At 39.4% G+C, this 25564-nt stretch overlaps 3 protein-coding genes and 1 long non-coding RNA gene across 5 annotated transcripts; 3 read left to right on the top strand and 1 right to left on the bottom strand.

Annotated features, from left to right (window-relative positions):
• The first annotated feature begins 14 nt into the window (after positions 1-14).
• On the top strand, positions 15-2818 carry LOC122988858. Its single transcript, XR_006404903.1, has 3 exons — positions 15-86; positions 833-2703; positions 2737-2818. It is a non-coding gene; the product is annotated as an uncharacterized LOC122988858 (long non-coding RNA).
• dhcr24 (24-dehydrocholesterol reductase) lies at positions 2006-12121 on the bottom strand. Of its 2 annotated transcripts, none has more exons than XM_044361494.1 (9): positions 11654-12121; positions 9512-9667; positions 7423-7528; positions 6812-6930; positions 5342-5605; positions 5113-5256; positions 3428-3625; positions 3170-3348; positions 2006-2891 (listed from the first exon to the last, which is right to left on the bottom strand). In XM_044361494.1, the coding sequence occupies exons 1-9, from the start codon at positions 11882-11884 to the stop codon at positions 2738-2740; spliced, it is 1551 nt and encodes a 516-aa protein (XP_044217429.1). In that variant the 5' UTR covers positions 11885-12121; the 3' UTR covers positions 2006-2737. The 2 variants fall into 2 exon arrangements, with proteins under 2 accessions (XP_044217429.1, XP_044217430.1); XM_044361495.1 differs by lacking the exon at positions 11654-12121 and adding an exon at positions 9750-10180.
• A 1300-nt stretch (positions 12122-13421) lies between these two features.
• On the top strand, positions 13422-18896 carry si:dkeyp-51f12.2 (uncharacterized protein LOC100151460 homolog). The gene is made up of 2 exons (XM_044361499.1): positions 13422-14223; positions 16147-18896. Exons 1-2 carry the CDS (start codon positions 13910-13912, stop codon positions 16382-16384), a joined length of 552 nt encoding a protein of 183 aa, XP_044217434.1. The 5' UTR covers positions 13422-13909; the 3' UTR covers positions 16385-18896.
• A 1227-nt stretch (positions 18897-20123) lies between these two features.
• On the top strand, positions 20124-25542 carry si:dkeyp-51f12.3 (uncharacterized protein LOC107988041 homolog). Its single transcript, XM_044361497.1, has 3 exons — positions 20124-20941; positions 21161-21495; positions 24703-25542. Exons 2-3 carry the CDS (start codon positions 21230-21232, stop codon positions 24860-24862), a joined length of 426 nt encoding a protein of 141 aa, XP_044217432.1. The 5' UTR covers positions 20124-20941; positions 21161-21229; the 3' UTR covers positions 24863-25542.
• Positions 25543-25564: the final 22 nt, after the last annotated feature.

Here is a 25564-nt window from a genome sequence, read left to right as displayed (position 1 = left end):
GCTTCCTCCTCAACCTCTCTTCTCCAGCCTGGACTCCGCTGTATGCTTCGGTCTTGTCTGGAGGGCACTTGATCGCTCTAGAGACTGTAAGCACAGTTAAGATTGTGACAATATTGTAAGCAAACCGGAGAAAAGAGAAAGTGGAGCAACAACTTTAAGCCGCCGCAGGGCTAAATTGTAAGATTGCTGATATGCAGACTGAAACATAGTGTACTCATCCACACCTTCAGATAAGAACAATACACATCTTGTTGCTGGCACGGGGACAGCCTCTTCAGCTTCCCAACTTAATAAAACAACCAACAGGTTATAGTTTAATTTCTATTCATGTCATAATCAGCGCAGGACACGGTGTACTTGTATCTACGATAGAAACTTGGGCGTTGTTGTCAAGGAAACCAGGTTGCCGTGTTGACCTAACCTCAGTGTGCAGCCCTCGATAAGGAAAATCAAACTGCAATAGTGCACATCCCACTAATAATAAGATACATACGGCTAACTTTAGCTAGCAAGCGTAAACTACAGTCTATGAACTAAAAAACAAAAGGCAGTGCTCAATGATTTCACTCCTGCATAAACCGACTGACTGAAGTGGCGGCAATACTTTCTCAAAGTCACCTTTGCAAACATGACCTATTTCTTAAACCGGCAGCAGCAGCACAAGGTAATAAAACACGGACTAGCAACAGTTAGCTAACTTTAGGGTAAGTTAGCTTCACTATTACTCTAGTTAGATAAGTTTTGTTCTCTGTTGTGCTTTGTGCAACCGACGTCTTTACATTCATAAAAGGAAATGATTACTAGCTGTTCTTAAAATTGTGGAAAAACTGAGTACAGCCTACCTTTTTTGCCAGTAACTCCGTGCAGCTTGTAGCAGATGTCTCTGGCTCTAACACCGACCCTGCCGCTGGCTGCTAGCCTTCACAAGTCACCCTCACGGCGGGGAAGAAGGCGGAACCGCAACTACAATGTGCTCTGGAAAACTCAGTGAGGCCGCCGGGATCCTCCTAGTGGCACTGGCAGATCCTGGCCTCTGTCGGGAAACTTTCCTCAACAGCTACAGGCTCCACTAATCCCCCCTCCAAAGCTTCCTGGTGAAACACAGTAGTGAGTGCTCTTTGACGGGAGCAGGTAGAGGGCGGGGGTTACTGGGTTTATCTGCGAAATAACCACTGGGATAATTATAGGGTAAGATCTGGATCAGATTTAAACTTAGACATCCCACCAGTATCATTTCATTTCGCATGTGCACTAGGTTTAGCAGCACTAAATTACTCGAATTGCCAGACCTATTGTCAATGATCTGGTTTGTAAACACAAGGTGACGCCTCTGCTTTGTCAGTGAATTTACTGCGGCATTCATGTAGTGTCGGAATAATCGGAAAAATGACTTCACAACTGGGAAAATTCACGTGAACGCCCCTCAAGTAAATATTCGGTTGATGGCAAGAAACAGTCGTATCTCAATAGATTGAGTTTACTACTGAACTTTCAATATACATTGTTCATTAATCAGTTTTTCAATCCGCAGAAAATGAATCTACAATGGTATATTTAAAAAAAAAAATCAACAAGCAATTTAGGTCAATTATCAAGCAAAAATGCCAAACATACTCAGGTTCCAGCTTGTCAAATGTGACAATTTCCTGCTTTATTTTTTAATATCAATATTAATATCAGTATCAATATCAATCAAGCACCATCTGATGATGAAAATAACCATTAGCTGCAGCCCTTATGTAATTTTATGTGAAAAAGGACACAAAGGGTTTGTGGGGTGAAGATTTCTGGGCCAAGAGGTCAAGTATATTTAAAGTCTAATGAAGAGCTAGTTAAGACCTAGAAGAACATGTAGTAATAGTAATAGTAAAGATTTGGCATAATCTATGAGCCACATGTTCTCTATCTTAGTCTCAAAGGGGCAAATAAAAGAAACAAGGAGTTTACACTGTGCTGTTATTTACATTAAATTTAAATCTATATTTAAAAAAGCAGGAGAATGATATTCATTGAAGAATATTGTTTTTTATTATTTCATCCAATTTTCATTTGTCTATACAGTCCAAATGATCTTATTTGGATATCAAAATAGTGCCCTATAAGTTACAAAATAGGTTTTAAGGGCTCAAAATTTCACTGACATTCATCAAAAAGTATGAATTTTAATATATTTCTTTAATGCTAAATAGGAGGTCATGTTTTCAATGTGTATAGCACTTAGGAAATGATCAGTAAGGCTGGCCTGTTAATAAAATATGTAAAGAGAAATATGCAAAAGGACTGCAGTGAACACTAGATAAGTTAGTTAAACATGAAAAAAGTTGCCCAACATGCACATTTTAAAACATTAAGGGAAAAAAAGATGGAATATGCTCTAAAGTTACACAGAATGGTTTGAATAAAGCAAGCAATGTCCATGAAAAGGGGAAAAAAATACATTCATGGTGTAAAAGCATTAAAATATGTTCCTGCTTCACATTGATCTGAGAACTCTGAAGACACAATCTGGGTGCCAAAAATATGTATTTTAGCTTTTAATAGTGTGTGAAAAGCTTAATTCCACCTCAGGGAATGCTGAAATGTATCTTTGTGTAAAACGGCTTTTTCTTTTTGCGGAAACATCCCAAAAATAGTAGCTGTCACCAAGTGTGAGCTGCAGCGAAGGCCGACAGTGTCTCAGCGTATCTGTGACACGGGGCTGAGGTCAGGTACCAGCCAGGAGATCTGTCCCTGTAGGTCAGTGTCGGGCAGATTTACAGATTTTGTTGTAAACTTCTGGGAAGGCGTCCTTACAACCTAGTTCCTCTCTCAGTCTGTGATACAGCTTTCCATCGAACATCTCCCAAAACTCTTCACGGTCCATGTACACATCTGCATACAGCATCTGGAACCTGCAGGAGGCAGTTGGCATATGGAGGGCAGATGTGTCAGTGTAATAGCACATGTAAATGCAAGAGGAGGGGATGCTTTGTAAATGTAAATGTCTTTATATGTTATGCTATATGATAAGTAAGTCTTAGTGAACAATTGATACTATCAACTTTAGCACCATGAATACATGTAAAAACAATATTTCTGCCTAATGAACATAAGATAACAACAAAAGTCTGAATGACACATAAATTATGTCACCTTACTTTCTGAATTTCATACATCATTTGAGACTTACCCATGTACGTCTCTGACAAACTTCTCCAGCTGACGTGTTGACGCTTTAGCTTCAAAGTGTTTGACTTTCGGTTCTCCGTAAGCCCCAATATCCACATACAACTCCTCCTCTTGACCTTTGGGGTGAACCATCCCTCTGCCTGGTGGCAACAGGAACGGACACAGCCACAGAGGGTAGACCTGACATAACAGAAAAGCCACTGAATGAATGAATTCAGGAGTATGTAGTATAGACAGGAAGTATTTGGTGGACTCCTACATCGATGTCCTGGTGAAAGCGTGTGATGGCAGCCTGCAGATGCTTCATGGGTACGAGCATGTCCTGGACCACGTGGTGCTGTTCGTAAAGCCGTCTGATGGTTTCTCCCTGCGTGAGCTTCAACAGAGAGATCTTAGGAGGAACCATCCAGCCAAAAAGCCAGCGGAACACCGGGTTGTTTCCGAAGGGGATGATATCCTGGAGAAAAGACACAAATATACACAGACATACACACACAGGTTAAAGGATGGTGCTGAAGTTGCTTCCTGTGAGGCAGTCTGCTGATTGATTGATTAGTAGATTAACAGAAAATTAATTGTCAACCATTTTATTAAGTAATTGTTCATTTATCAAGAAAAAAGCCAAATGTTTGCTGATTTCAGCATCTCAAATATGAGAATTTGCTGCCTTTTCCTGATTTATAAAACTGAAAATTTAATATTGTGGGTTTTGGACTGTTGGTCAGACAACAGGAGTCATTTTAAAAACACACCTTCACCATGGAAACATGTGATTGACATCTCTTCTACACTTTTCCTTACATTTCTTAGATGAAACGAGTAAAACGTGTATTACTAATTTATGAGTGGTTGATAATCTAAAAAAAAAATCACCACTGAATACTTAAAATTGAAATACCACAGAATTTACAGAATTTAAATATTTTACCAATAAAAAAACAAATGTTTGTGGTTTGAATTCCCTTCTTTGAAACTTCCAGAAGATCATTTCAATAGGAGCAATTTAAAACACTTGTTTTTAGAGGGTGTGGGACGTTTCCAGTTGCTCATCTGAACTTGTCTTTCTTGGACCACGTAACCTGATCGTACAAAAGTCTGATCGATTCCATTAAGGCTTGATTGTCCAGTGTGATCCCTGACCACACAAAAAAACAAATAAACCCCACAAAGCTTCGGTACAGACTGAAAAATCTCAACAACTATTAGATGAATTGCCATGAAATATCTTACAGACATTAATCTTCCCATCAGGATTGTTATGACTCAACTTAGTGTTTAGTGCTAATTAGCAAGCTAACACATTTAATATTACAATTATACGACTCATACGAATACTGTTGTTTATTTGTACTGTCTTTTCATTTAAGAAGTGTTAAATTTCTACAGTGTGAGCTTCATGTGCTGAAGACGTTTGATACAAATCCAGTTGCACTCCTCTTATCGTCCACCAGAGGGAAGTCCCAACTCACCAACCACTGGCTTTCTCATGTCAAGATGTCCAACACATCAATGATTTCCACTACACATTGTTGATTAACAGTTTAATCACACCATCTATCAGCCCTTTTTCTGTGTGGTCACTTTCCTCTGCTATACTGTCTGCAAAAACAAAATCCTTTCCATAAAAGAGAGCACCCAAAATCCCAGAGGTAGTTCCTGGAGATATCTGTCAAACCAGTTCTATGCATAATTCATCACACCATTTACTGTTACAGAAAAGAAAGGATGCCAAGCCCTTCTCACTAATAGCTAATGGTGTGTATATGTGAGTTTGTGTGTGTGAGACATAAAAAGCATTAGAGTGCAATAAAGAGAAGGAAGCAAGCGGTTGGTACAGTAAGATGATGACAAGCTAAAATCTGGCAGATATACACAGTCCTTTAATGTAATGCTAAAGCTAATGGAAACACAGCCCCTGTATGTGTGATTATGTCTTGTAAGTACCTGAAGCTCCCAGAAGATGCTGCGTGTGTGTCTGTGGTAGTAATGTCTGAGAGGGATGTACTCGACTCCGGTGTGGTCGCCTGTCAGGTAGCTCTCCACGTGTTTAAAGAACCAGGGTTTAAAGTGCAGGCCGATTCTGTTAATCTGACGTCAAAGAGAAAAAAGAGGGAGGTTAAGTGTGATAAAACCTTTGAAAACACATCTGCATACACGCTCACAAACATCTTACCTTATCAGGCTCTGCATAGTCAGTCATGGTCCCCGTCATAATGACTGCGGTATCCAGAGAGTACTGGATGCCCTCGACAAATGTGTTCTGCTTGTTCTCCGATGCCTCTGTGAAGCGTTTACAGATGTTCTCCAGACCTCTGACCGGCTCGTAGTGCAGCTTCACCCAGGGCTTAGCGGGGACTATTTTAATCTCAGCTGCAACCAGGAACCCCAGAGTTCCACAGGACCACGGGACGGCGTGAAAGAGGTCCGAATTCTCTTCCTGTGTGACAGTCACCAGAAAAATGCACTTTCTGTTTGAAGAAGGACAAACTGCACACAGATCTTTGGCACATTTGCAGTGATGACTGTGGTCTTGAGCTTCTGGGTTTCTAATGTTAGGCTGTTTGTCTTGCATGTCGGCTTTTAAACCATTAGAAAACCTCACAGCATCGACCGTTTTATCTTCTCATAAGGAGACCACTTTTTGGCTTTACTTGTGTGACAGTTACACAACAGAGTATTACACATCTCACTGAAGCTCTGGGGCTTGTATCAGAAGTTCAGCTTAGTCTTTCTTCCTTTGGGTTACGAGGCTAGGGCTGCAACTAATGATTATTTTCATGACGATTATTTTCTAAATTAATCGCCTGATCATTTGGTCTATAAAACACACAGAGAACAGTGAAAAATGCCCATCAAAATTTCCTCAAACTCAATGTAACATCTTGAAATGTCTTGTTTTTCCCAACAAACAGTCCGAAACAATTCATGAGCGTGTTCATGTGAAAGAGAAGTTCTTAATAATAAGAACATCATCCATGAGTGGAGTACTTAATATGTTATGAGATGAAATGGTGATACCCTCAGGGAGATTTGGTTACTGCAGCAGGAAAAAGTCATAATCAAGAAGTGAATTAAATATAATGGAATCACAATGTACAATACAGAACAGAATAAGAAACAATAGAAACAGCAGGAATAATATCATATAATTGGCATTTTCAACATTTTTCATAATTTGACAATTTTGTCACAATAACCAAACTATTACGAACAAAAACGAATAGATAGTCTGTGCAAAAAAAGGCCTGAAGAAAAGAAATGAAGGCCTGATTTATAATTTACTGATCTAAATTTTTTTTCTAATAAAAAGGAAAAGTGGGTATACTTTTTGTTTCAAAATATCATCTCATGGAGTCTAAAAAGACTGGATTCTGTCCCAAAAAAAGACACCTGGTGCAATTAATTGTACCTGTAATCAGTTGTAATCAGCATTATTTAGTCCCCTAGTGTGTTTACTCTCACTGTGCAGCATAGGTTACCATGGTGATGTTACCATGGTGACCCCCTGAAAAAGTGAGCCACCCTTGTGATACCAGCAGAAAACTTGAGTCAAGCCCAACAATAGATAATCTCACTTCATGATACAAGCCCCTGGACGTACATCACATACACACACACACACACACACACACACAGTGCTCACCTCAGTGCAGCGCACTAAGCTGCCATCTGCTAGAACCACTTCATATGCAACACAGATGTGCTGAAAAAGCCCATAAATATGAGAGGATGACTCAATTCCTGTACCCATCACCAAACCACCTGCGAAAGGAGAGCGAATAAAAGATTTATTCTGCAGCAACTCAATTTCTTTCCAAGTGAGAACAATAGTGGGCAAACATACGAGCAGAAAGCAGTGTTTGTCTGCTCTGAGTGTATATGTGCTGTATGAGCCTGCCTGGACATCAGGATAAATGAATGTACGGCCTGATGGGAAAACATTAGATTGTTGATGCACAGTTTATGGCATCAGGAAATCCATTATGAAACCCGATCTAGGGGTTCTTCCAACACTGCAGCCATTTCCTCCCAGTTTCATCTTTTGAGCTACAACGTCAATCCTCTAACACGATTAGAGAAGTCGCTGAGGCTCTAAACAGGATGCAGTGATTGATGAAGGAGATGCAGGATCTACATCACTGAACAATGAGCTGTGGAAACAATCATCTCTCTATTTCTAGAAACCCAAGAGACACAGATGATGTCACTCTATGATGGTTCGCCAGAACACAATCCACAGTATGAACTACATACCCACAGTGAGGTCGTCCAGCTCAGGCAGCACTGGCAATGTCCAGCCAATAGAGTTGAGGAGAGCGGTCACCTGACCCATGTTGGCCAGTGGCTCAACTCTCACCACCTAAAAAACAAAGTTCCACCATCAGACTCATGACAGCAAATCACACCAGATACATTTTTATGAATACTTAAAGGAAAAACTTCTGCCTTATTTTTGTAGTTTTGGCCATCGTTCCTATTGGTTAATAGTAAAATTGTATTCACCAAGTTAAATGCGCTAAAAAAAAAAGTCTAATGGGGCAGCATGAGAAGTCAGATGATTTTTGGGTTTTGAACCCTCAGGTTGGCCAAACTTAGTTGGAAGAAAAAACAACAGTAAAATGATTAGCTGATTTGTCCCTTTAACACCCATTGTAGTTCACAGACTGATTTCCTTGATCAGCTTTTACCTTCTGAATTTTTACTTTTTCGCTCACACAATTGTCTTATCCAATGAGGGATTATTATATTTTTGGGTGCGCTAAATTTAAGTTTTACCTCAAAATTAAGTGGTTTAAATTATTTGGCTAAACTGTTGGCTTGTTTGCAACCTGTCAAATTATCTGTTGGCCTGTTGGAGCCTTGTCCTCGTGTTTCCAGATCTCAGTCGCTGCTTTGGTGAGTATAATGTAATCGTAAGCAAAAGAAATGATGGACTGAATCCAAAAAAGATAAGACTCTACAGCCATGCTGGCGGCTCTGTGAGACTGTGCTTACAGACAGTGGTGCTTTGAGATAAATGCTAACACATCTTAGATTAGTGTGTTAGCATGCTCACATTTTCTACTATTAACTCAAACTATAGCTGATGCTGCTGGGAAATTAATTAGTTTAGCAAGTACAAGGTCTTATATATGGAAGACAAAGAAATAAAGTGAGATAAAATACACATTGTTATTTGTATTTCTTTTTTATGTATGCATCTAGTGTCACATAATTGCCTTTAGGTTCCACTTCCAGGATGGCCATGTTCTTGTGCATGCTGGCTCACTGTGATGGCTTATTGGGACACTTAAATGCACAATATGTAATTTCTGGGGTCTCTCAATCAAAACAGTAACAAAAAACGGAGTTTGATGACGTTGTGAAGTAGCATGGGATCATGGGAGTTGTTGTTTTTATTGTTAAACAACCAGCTTCTCTGAGTTAGGATTATGTTAGTGTTCATTGTTCAGGATGTTTTTACCGAGAGCCGAATTATCAGAGGTCTCCTCCACTCTAGAACAAACAAACGTGGTGACAAAAACCGGTAAAAACACTGAATAAAGCAGTTTCACGTAAAAAAAACAATGTTTCTCTGACGCTGTTCGGCAGTCACAGGACGTCCGGTAGGGGCTGAGTGTGTATACCATTTGGTAGAGGGGGTATGACGCTATTGACAGGTGACCAAATGAAACAGACCATTACCTTGATTAAAATTACAGATTTCTCCTGGTTTGAAAATTGTTGGAAACATTTGGGATAATGTAAGTAAACAACTTAACAAAATATATAACATAGGTCTAGTTGTTTTTAGACATTTTAATGCAGAATAGTTACATGTTATAGCTTTAATGGAACTGAGACATTGTTAATGTTATTAGTTACACCTGTGCTAAGGTCCCTGTCTAAAGCTGATTGAAAATGGTTTAATGGCTAAGCAGATATGAAAATATGCCTAAGTCATATTTACATTTTTTAAACAAGGGCTGCAACTAACGACTATTTTCTCAATAAAATGTATATACATGGAGAAAAATGCCCATTATAACTTCTTATAGCTCAAGGTAATGCGTTCAAATGTCTTATTTTGTCACATCAACAGTCCAAAATCCAAAGATATTCACTTTACTATAATGTATGACACTGAAAAGCTTCAAATTCTCACATTTAAGAAGCTGCAAACTATGACTATTTGGCATTTTTGCTTAAAAAATGAGTAAAACGGTTATTCGATTATCAAAATAGCTGATTAATTTTCTGTCGATCGACTAATCTATCAACTAATTGCAGCTCTAAAACATCATTTCACAAATTTCACAAAAAGCATTGGAGAACATAACTTGTATGTGTTGGTTCCTCCTACCTGCCTCTTTGTGTCCACCTCCAGAATGTCCATCATATTGATCATGATGTTCTTGTGGGTTTTCTTGTATTTGCCTACTCTGAGAGATACAGTGAGCCAGCCAGGTCGACCCGTACACATGAAGGTCTTACCCCCCTCCTTCCTCCACTCTCGCACCTGAAATATGTCACAATACGTCATACAGAGACGATCAGAACAACAGATAGACTGTACAAAGGATAAAAGGCATTTCACCTACCCTACTCAGCCATGATTACGAGTGGCTGTCAAGGCTTTCTTGGTATACAAGACAGAGGACATTCTTGGAGTTCAAACGCCTTAACTGGTAATTTGAAATGTTCAAAGTATGTTGTTTAAAGGCTGATACACTTCACGATTAAATTATCCCATTGTATGCTTAACAGTAAATATTAGCAAAACGTCTTATCGTCCAAGGGAATTGGAGGGAGATTTATAAAGAATAAACACTGATAATGTCATCAGTTAACTTGACTTGGGACTTGGAGATGACAAATGTTTAACAGAAAGCCTGCATTACAAACTGGGGGTGTGGATTTTGAAAGACGTGGGTGTTAATCAAGAAGGAAAGGTATAATGAAGATGCTGTCAAGTTGCATTGTAATAATTGTAGGATCCAGTGTTTTTGGAGCTTGATCCATATTAGGGACTAAAAGTCAGGATATCTTCCGTTGCCTCAGTTTTGGACATTCTTTTTTTAAATCTGTCTGCTGCAAGTCCCCAAACTTTATGAAAGTGCATACTAAATTGTTGGAGTGCCTGATTTTGTTAAACACCCAAACCCATTATGAAAGTGGCTGCTTAACTGTGGAAGTTTGGCCCAGCTGAATTTCAGTTACAAAGCAGCAATGTGCACAGCTCCAAATCTTAAGCAGAGTATCGGGTGCACGGTTGTAGTAAAGATAAAAAACGAAACACCATCATCAGTGTAATAAAAAACAGAAGAAATGACAATATATATATAATCAAACAGGTGAGGACAACCCCAAAGTAGCCTCTTCAAATGAAGGACGTGTGACCTCAGTAATCAGCAGAAACGATAACCTGTGTCACAGTGCCATGGTGTCTTTTTGTTCCAGCTGAATTTCAGCCAACATCAATTTAAAGTCCCAGGGTCTCAGGTCTTGACCCTCTTTATCCCAAAACTTAATCCAAATCTAAATAAATGTCTTGGTTGTTAATTAGCCCTGTCATTGAAAGTTACACACCCAAAATACATTTTAACAGAATTACCATCAGTTATACAAATGAGCTGTAACAGCTATCTATGACGACCATGACATGAAAAAAACACTAATATTTTAGCAACACTTTTCACTGAGATAGGTAAGAGGCTCTGGATTGGTGGTGAATTAAAGAAAATGTGTGATTTGATCATTTAACATTAGCCTGTTGCATAAAGAAGAGGATAATAGATATAAAACAATTATGTAATAAGTGATTGATAAGACAACAGAGATAAAGCTCCATCAATATTTGATCTCTTACATCACAATGTACCACTGACAAAGTTGCTTAGGGTTCATAAATAATACACACTATCCCATATAAGATTCAAGTAGCAATGTTATGGAGGTTTTTATTACCCATCATTCCTTGCAAACATGAACACATGTAATATTGATAACTTAACTTTCTATTGATCATGTAACCTATTTGTAATGTAAGATAATAATCATGCCAGTGAAACTAAACATCCAATGACAATTACATAACATTAATTAATACATGTGTGACTCAATGTGTTATCATTCCTAACACATGTATGCTACTGAAAGGGATTTAGACATGAATGGTGTTGTGCAGCTGGTTTAAATATCTACCAAGGAAAACTGAACTACATATAATCAGGTACAGGATGTGGGTATTACTCAAATAAAGCTCCATTCGGTAAAATTTTAATTCTACTTAAATAACATGTCTGCCATTCATTCTGAGTTAGAGCTACTACACATTAACTTTTGCATGATGTGTGATTATTTTCTGAGAGTTACTGATGATTACAAATGTCCATAATTATATTTTAATGTGAGAATATGCCGCAGACTGCACACACACACACACACACACACACACACACACACACCTGTGCACACACTGACTGGCTGTTGATGCCTTGCTCACCTGTCTCTGGATGTCTCTTACACGCTGGTCGTGCAGTTTGGGCGCAGAGCACATCTTGAAAATCAGCCATGCTCGCACATAATAATATACGTCAAACAAGACGGAGAGCGGCAGGAGAAATAAACACACAAATATCCACCTCTGGTGAATGATCACGTAGTCGAGACCTTTGACTTTGATCCACAGCAGGAACATAACGACCAGACCAGCTAAATACAACAGCGGATCCATCGTTTCTGGATCAGATCAAGTCTAAAACTATAAATATGTGGTTCAGCTTTTAGTCAGACTTCTACTGACCGCTGGGGCATTCATGTAGGTAAACCTCGTATTGATTATTCCAACCCCCAAAACCCGACTCCTCATCACCCCGTCACTGCGATAGGTGAGCGGTGCCTCTGCTTCACGCTGATTGGTCAATATTAGCAAATGGGCGGGACCGAACTCAACGCTTCACACTGATTGGTCTACTAGGTAATTCGAGAGCAGTAGCCTTTCTGAGCTTTAACCAATCATAAAGCAGAGAAACTGTCACACCATCCAGCCAGTCCTCATGCTGCTGTTACAACACTGTGCTACTTATCAGCAAGAATACAAGACAATAGAAATAAGTTATAATACTGACAGTCTGAGCATAAACTTATGTCACAGTTTTCTTGCACAAATGAAGATAAGAACTTCATTGAATCCCCAAACTTTTATACCGTTCCCTGCATGAATGCAGGCAAATATGCAGCTGATTTGACCCCAATCAGCTTCTTTTTATTCCATATTGTCATTAGTAGCCTATACACATGGCGATAGCAGGGCCGTAACGAGAAATTTAGAAATACCGAGGGCATGAGTTATCCCTCCTCCACCCCCACCACAACCACCCAAAATTTTGGCAAAATTAAAGTTTCTAAAATTAATTTTTGGGGATTTTTTAAATTTATTTTTGTTTATTCAGTCAAATGTTCAATTACACAGTATATCACTTTTATTTTATATTTATTTACTATATTTTTATGGTGATTATCTTTATTTTATTACCTATATATTTCAAATTTATATCCATTTTAATATTTGCACTTTATTTTGTTTTATTTACATTTTTTTATTTTGGTTAAACAAAAATTGAACTATGCTGAATATAAAAAATGGAAGTTGCTTAGAAATTTCCACCAATTTTTGATTTTAGAAAAAAGAACAACAGTGAAATATAATCTCTCCCTGGGTTGCTAAAACTTTCATATTCAAAACATTCATGTTCAAATTCAGAAAAAGTCTGACATGACCTCAGTGTCGTCAGCTGTAGCTCTGGGTTTGATTCGTAGCCTTCAGGGCCACATCAAAGGTTCCAGCAGTATCTTAAAGACAGGAAGCCTTTAATGAATTCTACTTGATTCTTATCAGCCTTGTTTGTGAGCAATACAGGAACAAATTGTATTCAATAACATTGTAAGGATGCTGTTTTGAGTAACTGGTGAAAGCTGGGCCTCTTTTATAAATCAACCAGTCAAACTTATCTAAGATCAAGGATCTAAGATTCATACTGTGGCTTGTCAACACTGTTTGAATTTGTAACCTAAAATAATGAAGTCACAAAATCACCTTATGTTCTTATTTTTTTGTAATCGATGTAAGTCTGAATTCCTCTCTATTTGATATCCAATATATCTTTAATATCCAATATATCCTGTTCATGTTCAGAGAAACTGCACTCTCTCTCTTTCTCTGTCATTCATACACATACACACACACACACACACACACACACATACACACACACACACACACACACAGGGCTAAAGTGGTACCCTTCAGACACATTAGACAGAGGGAGGGTGGGGCGCCAGTAAAGATTTCTTAATGGGCTCTGCTGTCCTCTCGTCCATCTGCCTTGATGATAAACACACAGCTACTCCACATTAGCCTGATGCGCATCAAAGCTTCACCATTTCATTTTTCTTTATTTACCTAACAAACCACCAATTTCAACCCTTTTCCACAGGAGATCAGAGAAAGGACTAACACATGGACTATATAATCAGCTGTTTTTTCATCAGTATGACAGGTGGACAATGATGGGCTTCAGGCAGCATTTCCTTGTCTTGACAGGATTTCTGTAACTGTGAAGTAAATTATTTGGATGTCTGGTCACTGTCAGAGCGCATGGGGAGCGCACTCGGTGGGACTGTTTGTACGTGAGTGACACTATCCAGCCAGTCACAGCCTGCACAGTAACCTCAGAAACAGTTACAGTCCTGGAGGAGGATGCCTTCCCTCCACCATGGAGCAATCTTCATCGGAGCCTTCCTCATTGTGACCGGGGGCTCCACAGCCTTCCTGGCCTCGTACCAGAGCCGGCTGCAGGCTTTCTCTCTCTGCTGCGTGGTCCTGGGGGTGGTCCTGTTCATCCTAGGGCTCTTCTGGGCTATGAACAGCAAAAGTGCCGTGAACTACAACCACCGGGAGTTTGACCCTGAGTGCCCGCATTATCCATACGACTACCCCAACTTCGGCAGCCATGCCCTCTTCACACCCCCGGGGGGCCGCTTCCCAGAGTCCCAGTCAGTGTTTCTGCCCAGGTGGGTGAAGGAAGTTTAGATTTTCATATTATTGCTTTGCATCGCTCAGTTTGTATTTGTAATGATCAGTTTTACCCTGAAGCCAGAAACCAAATAAGACTCCAACTATTGATGTAAGTGTGTTATGTGGATTTCATGTCCTAACAATAAATATAAAACAAATTAATTTGAGACTTTTATTCCAAAACATAATGCAGTTTGGTTTGTCTTATGAATGACCTTAAACACAGTTACTGTCCTCTTTGCCATACTGTCCAGTTCTTTAATATCACATCAAGGGTTAATTTATTAATTTTCAGGGTTGTTTTGTGATAGAGCTGTTCATGCATCCCACTAATTGTACCAGAGGTTTGCACACAGACTCTGAGAACTGCACCTTTCCACGAGAAATGTCCTCTTTCACTTTATTGTCTTCAAGACTTTTGTGACTTTATTTCTCATTCATTTGAATTCTCATTAAAATATACGTTAAACTTGAGGGAAAATGTGTCATTTTTCCTTCTGTAGGCTGCGTTAAGTCCTGGATAACACAGTACTTGATTGATAGTATCCCATTAATTAGAGCTGCAATAATTAGTCAATTGACAGAAAATTAATTGCCAACTATTTTGATAATTGATTAATCTTTTTGAGTCATTTTTTAAAGAAAAAATGCCCAAATTCTCTTGTTCCAGCTTCTTAAATGTGAATATTCTCTGGTTTCTTTAGTTTTCTATGATAGTAAACTGAATATATTTGCGTTGTGGACTTTTGGTTGGAACAAAGTAAGACATTTAAGGTTGGGCTTTGGGAAACGGTGATCGTCATTTTTCACAATTTTCTGCCATTTTATAGACCAAACAACAACTTGTTTAATTGAGAATTTAAAAAATGGTTAGAGGTGTACTAGTCCAGTGAAATAACATATTTGGAAAGAACCCCTGCGTATACATTCATCATGGCTCATGGTTACAGACCACTTCTCTAACTCTACAGCTTTCTATGCCTCTGCACAGTCGTGACTGAGGCATAGAAAGCAATATCTCAGGAACGCCTAGAGGGAATTTCTTCAAATTTGGCACAAACGTCCACTTGGACTCTTGGATGAACTGATCAAATATTGGTGGTCAAAGGTCAAGGTCACTGTGAACTCACAAAACACATTTTTGGCTATAAGTCAAGAATTCATACACTAATTATGACAAAGTTTCACACAAATGTCTAATAGGATAAAATGATAAAGTGATGACATTTTATATCCAAAAGGTCAAAGGTCAACTTCACTGTAACATCATAATGTTCTGAAAAAACACTTTTCTGGTCACTATTCAACGCCATAACTCAGGAACAGAAGGGGAGATTGTGACTATATTTCACATTTGGTCAGATACTGAATTGGTGACACTAATCTTGGGTGATTGTAGATCTTTTGTGCTGCCGGGTTGAAGATGTGTGTGAAGCATCCATGTTTTAGAATTTGTAGTTTCTTTGCAGCAACATTCATATCTGAAGCATCGTCTACTGTCATGACTGCAACTTTGTGTTCTATCAGAATCAGCTTTATCATCCAAGTATGTGAACACATACAAGGAAAATACGCTTAATGCCTTTTATTAAATTCTTTCAAAGTCTTCACTATAAATATTATATGAGTCTGAACAGACTTGGATGTAAACTGATGACTTGACTGATTGGTGGAGGCATACAACTGCAATGTTTTACTTATCATCCTGCACAGCTAAAATGTCCATTATATCTTTGTGAAACCCAATGCCTGTATTTGGCAGGAAACACAACTACTGACAGAGCATGACTCCACCTGCTATCCAGCATCTCATCTCTACAACCGCTGATACATCCGAACTTTACTGCACTTATCAATTTGTGTTCTGGCCTCAGATGTATTCACACAATTGTGCTCTGTCACTGTTTTCTTGTGTGTAGGACGATGGAGCGCCACAGGCACGGTGCTCGTGGTGAGGAATTTGACTACCCTCCAATGGACCCCGGGGGTTTTAGTCCACCGCCTCACCCTCCTGCCTGGCTGGGACCCCCGCCTCCCTATGAGGTTGCCATCAAGACCACGTGCAGCTCTACACACCTGCGGCGTGCATACTCAGACACACACCTGGCTACAGAGCCCCTGTTTGGACAGTCAAGAGAAATCAGTTTTGAGGTGTGATGTCACCTGCCTCTCTGTACATGAGACAGAGAGCAAGACTCACAGTAGCTGTCCTGTGACAGTTACAGACTTAAGCAAATACTTGAAGCATGTTTCTTTCTGATGTTGATCAGTAGGTCCTAGCATGTTTTCCACATTTTCTGTAATTACAATGCCGGTGTAAATACATATCCAATTTATGGTGAAATTAAAAGTAGATCACACGGAGGACAGCCTCTTCAAACCTTTACGTGTTTCTAAAGTCTGGAGCCGCTATGAGCACACTGGTTCACTGTCTTGATGAACATTGTGCAAATGTTTTAAACTGTCTTGAGAGGATGTGATAACAATCTTTGATCACCCACAAGTACTCAACTGAGTTGAGATCCAGCTGATATTCCAACATGGAGGTTAAGAAAAGCTGGACTTATGATGAAGAGCCCAACTTCAGTTAACCTAAACATTTGATTCAGGTTTAAATTTTTCCACAAACACAACTCAGAGCCAACATTTCCAGAGGCCTTTAAACGATGAAAGTAAGTGCACATGCACAACTTCAAAACACAGAGCAGACATATCATCACATCTATTTACATCAAAGAAGAAGCTGATCTCAACAAAGAGCTGGATGTTCACTGACAGAGCAACACATATTAAACACAAAAACCACTGCTGCAAACAAAACCAAAGTGAATATTTGCTTGTATGCTGTGGATCAGCAGTGTGAATGTGAACAAAAACCACAAACAATGCTAATGTTGGAGTTCTTCTCTCATAATCCTATCAGTGTGTAACAGTTTTCCATCTTACAGGGTAAGATTAAATAACATTAGTGATAGCCTTTTAACAGTTATTGGTTTAGCAAGACAGTTTGCTTTGTCTCAAAAGTAGAATATATTTCTTAACAAGCACTAAATCAGTTGGATTACACCATAATCTTTAGCATAATCTAATTGTTGTGTGGGTGGCACAATAACCTCCATATGGTGGAAATACAATTTAAATGTCCTTCAGATTTGTCCCCTTGAACTTCTCAGTTTCTCAGGACATTGTTAAATACAGTGATCTCTTCCAATCATTTAATCTTATTTTGGCCTTAATTTAATTTAATATGATAGTTAATGGTGCTCCTTTCAAAATGTAACTACAGCCTTGATCTTTACTAACTTATTTATTTTTTGAATCTATTTCATGTGAAAAGGCTTTACACTGCTACAGATACAAGCCTGAGATTTACATCTCTGGTGACCGTGCAGACAGTTTACTTTGTTTTCCTGGCAATACAACAACACCCAGAAGGATTTCTTCCTGATCAGGAATAACATGCTTCATTACAGGATCAATGTGATATTTGATAAGTGTGATAATTCACTGTGGGCATCAAGCACTCAAGCCTTTAAACTTCTTAGTTTGTGTGCCACACATGTACTCGTCTGCTTGTTGAAAGCAGGGGAACGATGACTCATCTGACCATATGAGTTTTTCCACTGCTCGCTACACCACTGCAGCTCTCTGGCAGCACTGCCTGGGCTTTAAGTGTCTCAATAGTATCATTAGTGATCTCTCTAAAGGATCATGCTGGTGTGTTTGCATATTTTAGTAAAAACAACAAATCATACAAACATTATTAACATTTCCCACAGTAAATCACATTTTGTGTTTAGATACTGTACAGTTGTAAAATGACCTAAAGTGTAACTGACAGTAAATTATGTAAAAAAATGACAAAAACACAAGAATGATCCTTTAATTTTTGACATACTGGTCTTAATCAACTGCCATGCATTATAATGTGTTTCATTTATTTTTGCAGTCACAATTACACTCTTGTCATATAAGGGTTTGTCCAAAATGAATACAGTGATGGTTATTATGTATTATTGTCACCACTCACACGCTCGTGGAACTGTTATATTGAATTATTCCTGCTATGAAGAGACTCACAGCCTTCATGACCTCTAAAATAAGATGCTGCACTGCACTGAAATGATGACCACAAATACACTATTGTGATCATTGACAGCACAAGGACAACTGACTTCAGCAGCTTTGATTGGTCTGCAGACACACACACACACAGACACACACACACACACACACACACACACACACACACGCTACTGCAATATGAGAGCTGATATGAATCACAGGATTACAGACAATCCACTGAGATGTTTTGGACTGGTCCTTTTGTACGTCTGAATGTGCATGCCTTTATTGATATGCTTTACTTACGGGAAAAGGCAACTCAAGGGAGAACCTTGCAACGTGATTTCAATCACTGTGAGTGTGTGCGTGTATTCAACTTTATTTAATAAAACAGCGATGAAGGACTCAATATCAGACTCTTGGTTGTCGCATTAACCAGCCAGGATTGTTGGAGATCTGCACACTTCGTCACACTTCTACACCATGTGATTTGAGGCTTGAGTTTATGCCATAAACAAAAATTAGGGATGACTTTTTTTTTATACTGCTGTTTCCAAAGTCAAGAATGTACTTTGAACCACGAGAAGTCCATAAAGTAATCGGAAAAAATGGAAATTTGAACATTTACAATTCCATAACAAGTATGCAAACTCCATCTGTTGTTGAAAGATTGTGTGAAATGATTGAAAGACAGGACAGCGAGTGAATGGACCTTGTGGTGGGATTGTTTTTTCAACCGCTGTTTCCAAAGTCAGGAATGAACTTTGAACCTCAGAATATATTGCCAAAGTAGGAAGATTCCCCCTTTAAATTTGAAGGATCTTGACCCTCTTTTGCATATCATTTCTCTGAGAGAATAGACAGTTTTATTTTACTCTCACACCCTACACTTATAAATATTTTAATTTTTACATTGTAATTTCAAGTGAGGAGCTAAAGTGGCTATAATCTTGTATTCAGGTTGGGAACAAGCAGAGCCACAGTAGAGTGTGATACATCTGACTATTTAACAAGAAATCAAGACAACTTTTTGTTTCCAACAAGTTAGACAATATCATGCAGAATGAGGGAGATGTATTGTAATGTAAAATGAAAACCTCAGACAATGTCTTTGCTGGCTACTGATACTGTGTTGCAAACTCACAGGGAATAATGAACACAGGTATGTTTTATGGCCCAAAAGGGCAAAAGGAAGAACAGGTCCCACAATCCTGTTAGGGACGCAGCTGTACAGGTTTTACCACTCTACTGCCAACACAGAGAAACCACACATTATCTGTCCTTGAATTAGACATTTCTCTCTTTTTTTTCACCAAGAATGATTTACGTTTGCCATTCATGACAGCACGAACAGCATTTTGCAAAGTGTGGGGTGGAATAGGTGGGAAATCACAGTGGAGAGTGACACCTGGCCATACGAGTATGTTGTATTTCTTATGCTTTGTATTTTTTATGCAAAGACAGAGTGGAAAATGCCCATCTCTGATCCACAGCAACTGCTTCCTGTGGTTCCACACAGAATGAAAGATTATGAGAAAATGAAGATTGAGTCTTAATTAATTAATTTGAAAAATACTGAGTTATTATGTAAATGTTCTAATACAAGCTTTATAATGTATGTGTTGCTTGTTTCCAGTTAATAGTCTAATAGTTCTGTGGAAATCTTGGTGTTTTTCTTGGGGTAGGAGCCATTTTTTTTGATTGATACATTACCAGAAGATAACAATCTTCCACAAAATAGGACATTAGTTGTATATAATTCATGCAACAGAGAGTTGAGGAGACATTTAATGGGGAAATTACGAGTTTAAGAAGTTACAGATCAGCTGATGGCTTCAGGCAACAAGTTAAAAGCATCTACTGTCAAATATGGATGAATAAAGACGTTTGAGAGATCATAAGCAGCCAGATGAAGGATCATAATAACAGACTTGTGATGAATAAGACCAGGCGTTATTGAACCGCCTCTCCAGTTGATTTATAATCAATACAGTAATATTAACCCAGTCATTTCCTCTTAGTTCCCTCCTACATGTAGGTCAGCCAGGATCATCCTGCTCCACCCCCAGCAGGGCTCAGCTCAGCTCAAAAACAAAGAATCTACTTTTTTTTGCAGAGTTTTGGGGTTTCTGAGCTAGTGGGAATAATAACTCTTCCCTTGTGCAAACAGCTTGCCCAAACAGAGTCAAAGTGACAGTGTTCAGACCGTGCTCCCGCCCTGCCCTCCATTCCTCGTCACTGAAAAGCCTTCCTCATAAAAGAAGAAACACTTCCTCACACCGCGCGGCTCTGCTTCTGCAGCCAGATGAAAACCAAAGAGTGCCTGACCCACATGCGACATCAACTCATATCCTACATATTTTCGGTGCCGTAATCACTCCAAAACCGGATATGGCTCTTCTGCGGGGAGAAAACGCAAAGCTGCAGAAGCGGATCACATAATGAGAGAGGCGCGGCGGGGTCGCAGGATTTACGCACTGAAGCGGAGGGACTGTTTTTCCCGAGTTTTCTGGGCTCTAGGGGGGGTGAGGGGGGGACGCCACACGGGCATCATGAGAGGAGTGAAAGTTGATGAAGAGGAGAAGAGACATGGTCCAGCTTTCAGTCTACGCATCTGCTGAGCTGCTCCTCACCACGATTTCCTATCAGGTAGAAAGAGGATCGATGTTGATCACAACGCGTGCGCACAGAGATGGTTTATAAGTTGCATTTATCCGTGTTATTCTCCCTGAAGTCAGCTTTCTTTTGAATTTTCTCGCTTGTTTTAAGTATATCTCTGTTCCACTGTCTATCAGCCCCTTCCTCACACACACACAGTTATATTCTTGGATGCTGTGTATCTGTGCCATCTCTTCCTCTCTCCTGCAGACTGGCTACTGCTGAAGTGCAGCTGTAGTTGGAAGAAGTGAATTTCTGGAACTCAGGGGTGCTTCGGAGATGCCGCTCCCCCGGGGCATGCTGCTCTGTCTGGGCATGCTGATGATGACTGCAGGGGGGGTCATGGCCCTGTGCGTGGGCCTTCCTAGCCATTCAGCACCGCTGTTCGGAGTCGGGCTGTTCCTGGGCCTGGGGGGCGTGGGGCTGCTGGTCAGTGGGCTCTGCATGACCATGAAGAATCTCCAGGTGGCAGTACCCGGTCACTTCCTCCTACACCCCCGCACCGGCACACGCTTCAGCCCGCAGCAGGCACTGGCCATACAGAGGTACACATGCACCAAGGACACATGCACATAGCCTGCAGACACAGGTCTTCTTTGGCAAATTTTTAAAAACTTTTCACAAAAATATCTAAAATAGTCATGAATAGAGCATGTGTGAGATAACATGGAGCAGTCATGTCATCACGAGATAGATCAGAGGGATAGGGAATGGAGGAGCAAAGAGAAGATATTTAAATTCATACTGACTTCTCTAATCTTTGCTTTTTATGAAATACTGGATAGTGTCACCTCTCCAAGCCCCTAAAGAAGTATTCAAATGAAACAATCCGAGACTTGTAGAGGGGTGAAACTGCTCACATCTCATAGGCATAAGCTATGAGCTACTTAAACTGCATCATTTTAATGGCTCACATGCCAAAAAGATCGGAAACTACTAGCATGGAAGACAGCAGACTTAGAAAGTGAAAAGCAACACTTCTATCACTAACATCTGAGGTGAGGAAGTTTGCAGGCTTCCCTTGTTTTGTTCTAGATACATAAACGCACATACAGACAAATGCCAGAACACGCAGTCCTGTGAGAGGAGCTGACAAAAGTTGTTGTTGTTGAACAGATCTCTTGGACGCATCAGCACACATTAGTTTATAGTGTGCAGTTTGACAAAGAGCAGCAAAGTGCATTAGGGACGTTGACTTAATACTGAGATTTGGAAAGGAGCAGATTTTCTTATTATGGACTAATTATAGAAGTAGGTCATGAGGAAAACAGCGGACACACATGCATGTGGTTGACAGGCTCCCCTGGCATTGTCTGAGGTAATGTACGATAGCCTGCAAATTTAAACAAGACAAGCTCTGCTCATTGTCCATTGCCGTGGAAGAGTTTCCATCATGTAGGCTTTTTCTACCTCCAGACACTGAGCTGACAAAACTCAGAGTGATCAGTATTTCTGTCTCTTGAGATACAGACAATGGATGTAGAATTATAATGTTTGTTTGAGGGATTGAAGGATAATAAAATCACCACAGAAGATCATTATGCAAACAAGATAATACATTTCCTGAAGAAAATGTGGTGTGATATTTGGGAGCTGACATGCATCACTGGAAATATTGTGAGTGAAGGAGCAGCTGAAGGCTTGTGAACTACAAGATGAAAGGAATGAGATTCGATTAAAGCGTATTTTGAAGTGTACTCACCGAAAGGAGTCGACTGTCAGTTGGAGCATAAGTGCTGAAAGAAGCGTAACTGTGTGTTGAAATGTTATCATTGAAGAGTCAACTAGAGCTGCAACGATTAATCAATTGACAGAAAATTAATCATTAACTATTTTGATAATTGATTATCTGTTTTGAATAATTTTTGAGTTAAAATGCTAAAATTCTCTGGCTTCGGCTTCTTTCATGTGAATATTTTCTGGTTTCTTAAGTCCTCTATGATAGTAAAGTGAATATCTTTCAGTTGTGGAGTGTTGGTCAGGACAAAACAAGACAATTTAGGTTGCATCTTCAACTTTGTGATCAGCATCTCTCACAGTTTTCTGCTATTTTATAATAAAAAAAAACAAACAAACACAAAAAATGATTTGTTGCAGCCATAGAGTCGACTATCAGTTGGAGTGTCAGTGTAGAAAGGAGTTGAAGTGTAAGTTAAAGTTTAATTAAAATGAATTGACTATCAGTTGGATTGTTCATGCTCAAAGGAGTTGAATTGTAGATTAAAGTGTAATATAATAATAATAATAAAGTATATTTGTGTAGCACCTTTCAAAACCAATGTTACAAAGTGCTTTACACACAACTAACAATAAAAACAGAATTACAGGAATAAAATCTAAATGCAGACACCAGTAAAAACCAATGTTAGAAAGTAATTTACATAAACATGAGATTAAAAAAAATCCCAAAAATGCAGCACATAAAACATAATGAGTTGTCACATAAAAAAATGACTCATAAGCTAACCGATAAAAATGAGTTTTAAGAGGTGATTGAAAAGAAGATAATGAGTTGGTTAGTCTGAGCTCCTCAGGCAGCTTTAAATCTATGACACAAGTAATCACTGAAAGGGGTTGACTAACAGTAAGTGCTGAAATGAGCTGAAGTGTAAGTTATAGTCAACTCCTTTCAGTGTCTGAGTGCTGAAAGGAGTTGTTACTCACTGCTGGGAACAGTGGTGAGCTTGATAGAAAAGTGTTGTCCTCCTGCAGGCTGCTTCAGTGACGGGATTTAAAACCTATTTTTTTGTTGAAGCTCTAATTACAGTAATAAACATCTTGAGCGTAAGCCCCGCTACTCATATTAAATCACATAATAGGTTTTCTCATTAGTTTCATCATTCATTTGGATACAGTGTACAAGCATAGAGTGTCAAGACATTAAGTTGGGACTCTCGTTTAATCCCTGTTTGCTCACACGCTCAATATAAAGCATTTTGCTTTAATTTATTCATCTGTACAGTTGAAAGGGATGAAAGTTGAAAACATCAGGAGGGAGACAGCTGGTCGATTATTACTGTGGTTGTACAGGAGTTGCTTTTTTATACCTCTTTTACCCTGGTCACACTGTGAGGGGAAGAATCACACACAGACTGACAAGAGACAGACAATCTTCCTAACAACTTAAACCCATCTGTTTTTCATTGTTTATTAAACTGTTATTATTTTCTTTGAGCACAAGAGATGATACTGAAGTGAGACATTTATTATAGTGATCTTAATCAGGCAAACAAGACATGCATTCAAATACTCTGTGCATGTTTTATCTTGTGCTGCTGCTGTCTTTATATTAATCTGACAGCATTGAAATTAGACTTGAAAGTACTGAAAGTATTAGTAGGGCCGACCAAGTAAAACTGGTGTTGAGACTGTTGTGACTTTTGCATAAAAGTGAGACGCATTTATTCAGACATGAGACCAAGACGTTAAATTGCCACCATATTTATGTTAAGAGTTTCATGTAAGTGTGATTACTGAAGCGAGTGGATGTGTAAGTGCGGAAAAGAGCTGAAGTGGGAGTTAAAATAATCACTGAAAGGTGTTGACTGTCAGTTGAAGAGTTGGTGCTAAAAGGAGTTAAAGTGTACGATAAATTATTAAATTAATTGTAATTATGTGAGGGAGTTGACAACTGAATCAGTTCAAGTGTAAGCACTGAAGGCAGTTAAGTGAAAATACTGAAAGGAGTTGAAGCGTAAGCTCTGTAGTGTATAAAACGCTTCTCATTTCCTATTTCTTATTTCTCTCTTCAGGAGGTTGGACCGAATTCGTCGGGAGATGTCAACAGACTCTGTCAGCACGAGACCAGAGCCGGAACCCTCCCTCCCGTCAACCCCACCTCCCTGGACTATGGAGCCTCCTCCGTCCTACGACACAGTGATGAAGAGCCAGGAGCACAACCAGCAGCTTTAACCCCTCACTCTGGTGGACATATTTACTTTATGTCAGTGCCTTTTGTCTTCGGTTCTCAGCGGGAACCTTGAATGAACAATCGGTGCTATCGGTGAACGCTATCGCTGCAACGGGCTTATTCTATGCCTTAAGGCAGCCGCCCTGATCCTCAACATGGGCCAAGTAGCAGGAAGAGACTGCAGCTGGTTAAAGACTCATACAGACTGAGCCCCAGTGTAGCCTCTTTGTCTGTGTTGCGACTGATCGTGAAAGGAATTGAAATGATCACTACAGCTGCTTCACTCTCTAAACTAAGGGCCTTTCTCGAGACCATTATGCAACTTTTACAACAAAGTTGAGGGATTCACGTCAACAGATTGGCTGCAAGCCTCCTGTAGACACATAATTAGGATATTGTATTAGCCTGCTTGACTTCATGTGACCTACTACTGTGGATGCACAGCACTCTTCTTCAATCACTATAACAACTTTCCTCACAGTTCCTGTTTGTATCTGCACTCTATATTGTCATGACTTAGCACAACAATCATTCATTTCTCCAATGCAAAGTGCCTTAACCAGTGACAGCTGAATGTCAACAATACAGTGTTATTCATCTTTCAGCTTTGTATCCAGTATTTGCAGAATGTCCACTGTTAGTTCTATGTTGTGATGTTACCATAAACCTGAGTTAATGAATAGCTATGGTGCTCTTTGTGGGTG

Source organism: Thunnus albacares, chromosome 9 (genome assembly GCF_914725855.1).
Source record: "Thunnus albacares chromosome 9, fThuAlb1.1, whole genome shotgun sequence".
Taxonomy (NCBI): Eukaryota; Metazoa; Chordata; class Actinopteri; order Scombriformes; family Scombridae; genus Thunnus; species Thunnus albacares.
This window is presented reverse-complemented; position numbering and strand designations above follow the sequence as displayed.

What these genes read in the sequence shown, in the direction of transcription:
- dhcr24 (XM_044361494.1), bottom strand. Translation starts at nt 11,884, where the DNA reads ATGGATCCGCTGTTGTATTTAGCTGGTCTGGTCGTTATGTTCCTGCTG. An exon ending in AGGTGGACACAAAGAGGCAG is followed by an intron (nt 7,529 to 9,511) that starts GTAGGAGGAACC and finishes TTTGTTTTTTAG; the next exon opens with GTGGTGAGAGTTGAGCCACT. An exon ending in ACTATGCAGAGCCTGATAAG is followed by an intron (nt 5,257 to 5,341) that starts GTAAGATGTTTG and finishes CTTTGACGTCAG; the next exon opens with ATTAACAGAATCGGCCTGCA.
- si:dkeyp-51f12.2 (XM_044361499.1), top strand. Translation starts at nt 13,910, where the DNA reads ATGCCTTCCCTCCACCATGGAGCAATCTTCATCGGAGCCTTCCTCATT. An exon ending in CAGTCAGTGTTTCTGCCCAG is followed by an intron (nt 14,224 to 16,146) that starts GTGGGTGAAGGA and finishes TCTTGTGTGTAG; the next exon opens with GACGATGGAGCGCCACAGGC.
- si:dkeyp-51f12.3 (XM_044361497.1), top strand. Translation starts at nt 21,230, where the DNA reads ATGCCGCTCCCCCGGGGCATGCTGCTCTGTCTGGGCATGCTGATGATG. An exon ending in CAGGCACTGGCCATACAGAG is followed by an intron (nt 21,496 to 24,702) that starts GTACACATGCAC and finishes TTCTCTCTTCAG; the next exon opens with GAGGTTGGACCGAATTCGTC.